Below are 2,997 nucleotides of genomic sequence, written 5' to 3' on the forward strand. Positions count from 1 at the left end.
TTAGCTAAAAGATGACTAGCTAATGTTAGCTAAAAGATGACTAGCTAATGTTACACAGTAATAAACAGTAACTGCTGTCGGATGTGAAGCATTTTTCCCACCCCTCGTTCAACCAGACAGCCATTTGTAATCCATACGGGGCCCAGAAAATGTTTGGAAACACAGCTTTAGTTAGAGTTGGACTTTTAACCATCGAACTTTATTTATTTGGATCTACAGATATTTCTGTTTCCAGAATCTTTTATTTATTTTTAGTCTGACAGAGAATCAGAGGAGGGAGCTGAAGATGAGGGTGATGGTCAGGAGGCCTTCCATCCATCACCAGAGAGAAAACAAATGTTCCCAGTTTCAGCTCATCAGTGTTGACCAGAATGTTGCTGGGATAACAGGAGAGAAAACAGTTTATATCTTCAAATCCGCTATTTTTTGGCACATTAGTTTGGATGTTTAGTCTTTCTCAGATCATAAAACTGAATTTATTCCTAATTCTGGATCAAATTGCGGAACTCTTTCTTTTCCTGCTCAGTTGTTGCGCCTCTCTTTGGTTCTCTGAAGCGACAGTGAGGCCGTCTGCAGGTTTCTGGTCCATCAGGTGTTTCTGCTCGTGTCTCTGCAGGTTGGTGGACGATCGCTGCGTCGTGGAACCGGCTGCTGGGGATCTGGACAACCCGCCCAAAAAGTTCAGAGGTAACGCTTCCTGTCTCCATCCAGAGACAAAGCCAGGAATGTCGAGCTTTTACCTTGAAAGGTTCGGGCCTGAGGGCGGGTCGCCGGTTACCATGACAACGGCCAGTTAGCTGATTTTCTACGTTTTTTTTTTAAATTAGAGGGAAAAAAATGTTCCTCACAACTTTCAGTTCAAATTGATTATTTCTATAAGTTCATTTATAAAGATAATAAACAGGAAGTAGACTACAGCGCAGGGCATTCTGGGTAAATACAACCAAAGCTAACATGCTAGCCTAGCGCTAGCAGCAGAAATGGCTCCTGGTCTTTAGCCTAAAGAGAAATCCYCCARMMGCWRAAATCCTCCATCTTGTTTCCMKCTGGTGAAGAAGGAAGTTGCTCTCAGTGTCTTCAGAGGTTTTTGTGTCGTTTCCTTCAGTGGTTCTTGGTGCAGCGCCCCCACAGGCCAGGAGGGGAACAGGTTGGTTGGACTCGGAGCAGCTGGAGGTGGAGCAGATGTTCTGGTTCCAGTAGAACCGGGTCATTTGGACCATCAGGAGGGGAACAGGTTGGTTTGACTCAGAGCAGCTGGAGGTGGAGCAGATGTTCTGGGTCCAGTAGAACCGGGTCGACCAGACCATCAGGAGGGAAACAGCCTAAACCTCAAATTAAAAACGGTTGAAACGTGTTTGGGTCTCCGGCCGTCTCCGTGTGCGGAGGACGGGTCGTCGGTTCGATTCCCAGCCTCACGCCGCTTCCTGCACGTCTTCCTCTCTCCAAAACAAATGATTCCATCAGTTTCACCGTCTGCTTCCATCGTTGTCGTTTCACACTGTAAAACATTTGGTAAAGGTTAAGTTAAGAATCACACATTGTCAGAGACAGGAAAGCATTAAAGGCAGCAGGAAAACCGTCTTTTTGTCCCCAGGTCGGGTCCAATGAGAGGAAAGCAGCAGGAACATTACGAATAAATACAAGATAATGCGGTTTAGATTTCAAAGAATCAGATTAAATCATCAATATGTATAATTAGTTATTTAAAACTGAAAAGTTAAATTTTTCCTCTTCAGGATGAAACGTGTCGTTTCTGAGTCTTTTCTTCAGCTGGAATATGTGACATAACGAATGGGTCAGAACCGGTCTGAGAAGCTGTGAACCGGTACCAGACTGTTCCTGGGTCAGAACCAGAGGAAGCCATTAAAGCTGCATGAGGAACAGAAATATCGCCTTTAGAGCGAGTCCAGCTCCGACCCGCAGGGAGCCGCAGCACCACCAGGCTTCCAGCCGCTGCCAGGGCCCGGCCCGGCCCGGCTGGTTCCGAGGGGCCGGTCCATCTGGTCGGCTCCGCCGGGGCCCGGGGGGGCCGGTCCAGTTTAGAAGTGGATCACAGGCTGAGACTGACGGCTGAAACTTCAGAGTTTCTGACCTTCAGTCGGACTAAACTTTCCTGTTTGAGGTCAAAACGTTCCGACCCAGTTCCACCGGTTCTGTCAGGAGAAACGCGGGAAAATCCAGAAAAATGTCCCGAAAAGCTTGAAGAAAACCCAGAACGTCTAGAACAGAAATGTCCAACAGGGTCAAAGGTCAACGGATTGAAAGGAAATATAGAAACTGCACCATGATGACAAATGAACAACTTGGAAAATAACTCGAATAGCAAAATGTGTAAAATAAATGCAGCTCCGCAGCTCAGCATGGAAAATGGGCATAAAAACAAATCCTGCAGGGATTTGACTCCATGTGCCGAGAAGTGGAGGAAAAATGTAAATAAATTACAGCCTGAATTATTAACAGCTAAAAATAATCGAGTTAATCCCAAATGACCACAAACACGAAACGCTTTAAATCGATTTAATGTCCAACAGAGGAAGAAATGCTGATGCTGCATTTACATATCTGGTTTTAGCACATAAATAAATGAAACAAAACGTTAACTATGTTGATTTTAACATGTTAAAACTTCAAACGTAATTAATCTTTTTTTTGTTTTGTCCACAAACGGCATCAGCAACTAATGAGAACGTTCTGGAAAAGTTTAATTCCTTAAATCAGTAAAACGAATCAACGATTCTTTCATCCAGTCGGATGATTTTCTCCTTGCAGTCGATTGAAATGCGTCTCTGATAGAGACAAATTAATACGTGGACTTTAACCCGATCATTTAAATTAACTGATTACAGGATTTTAACGCTGTAAAAATGTTAATTTGCATGCCAGCGTTTCTGGTACGCCAGTAAATCTGACGCAGAAGCTACATCGGCTAACAGCAGCGATGCGTTCAGGTCGCGTTGCGTTCAGGGCGCGTTGCGTTCAGGGCGCGTTGCGTTCAGG

The 2,997-nt window shown here is 44.8% G+C and overlaps 1 protein-coding gene across 1 annotated transcript in view; it reads left to right on the top strand.

The window, feature by feature from the left end:
* itpr3 (inositol 1,4,5-trisphosphate receptor, type 3) overlaps positions 1-2,997 on the top strand; it is a 71,313-nt gene that overhangs the window by 10,994 nt on the left and 57,322 nt on the right. The window contains exon 2 of the mRNA XM_017305661.1: positions 617-687. Within this exon, the coding sequence (XP_017161150.1) occupies positions 617-687 (71 nt within the window). The remainder of the gene's footprint in view (positions 1-616; positions 688-2,997) is intronic.

This window comes from Poecilia reticulata, linkage group LG7 (assembly GCF_000633615.1).
Source record: "Poecilia reticulata strain Guanapo linkage group LG7, Guppy_female_1.0+MT, whole genome shotgun sequence".
NCBI lineage: Eukaryota > Metazoa > Chordata > Actinopteri > Cyprinodontiformes > Poeciliidae > Poecilia > Poecilia reticulata.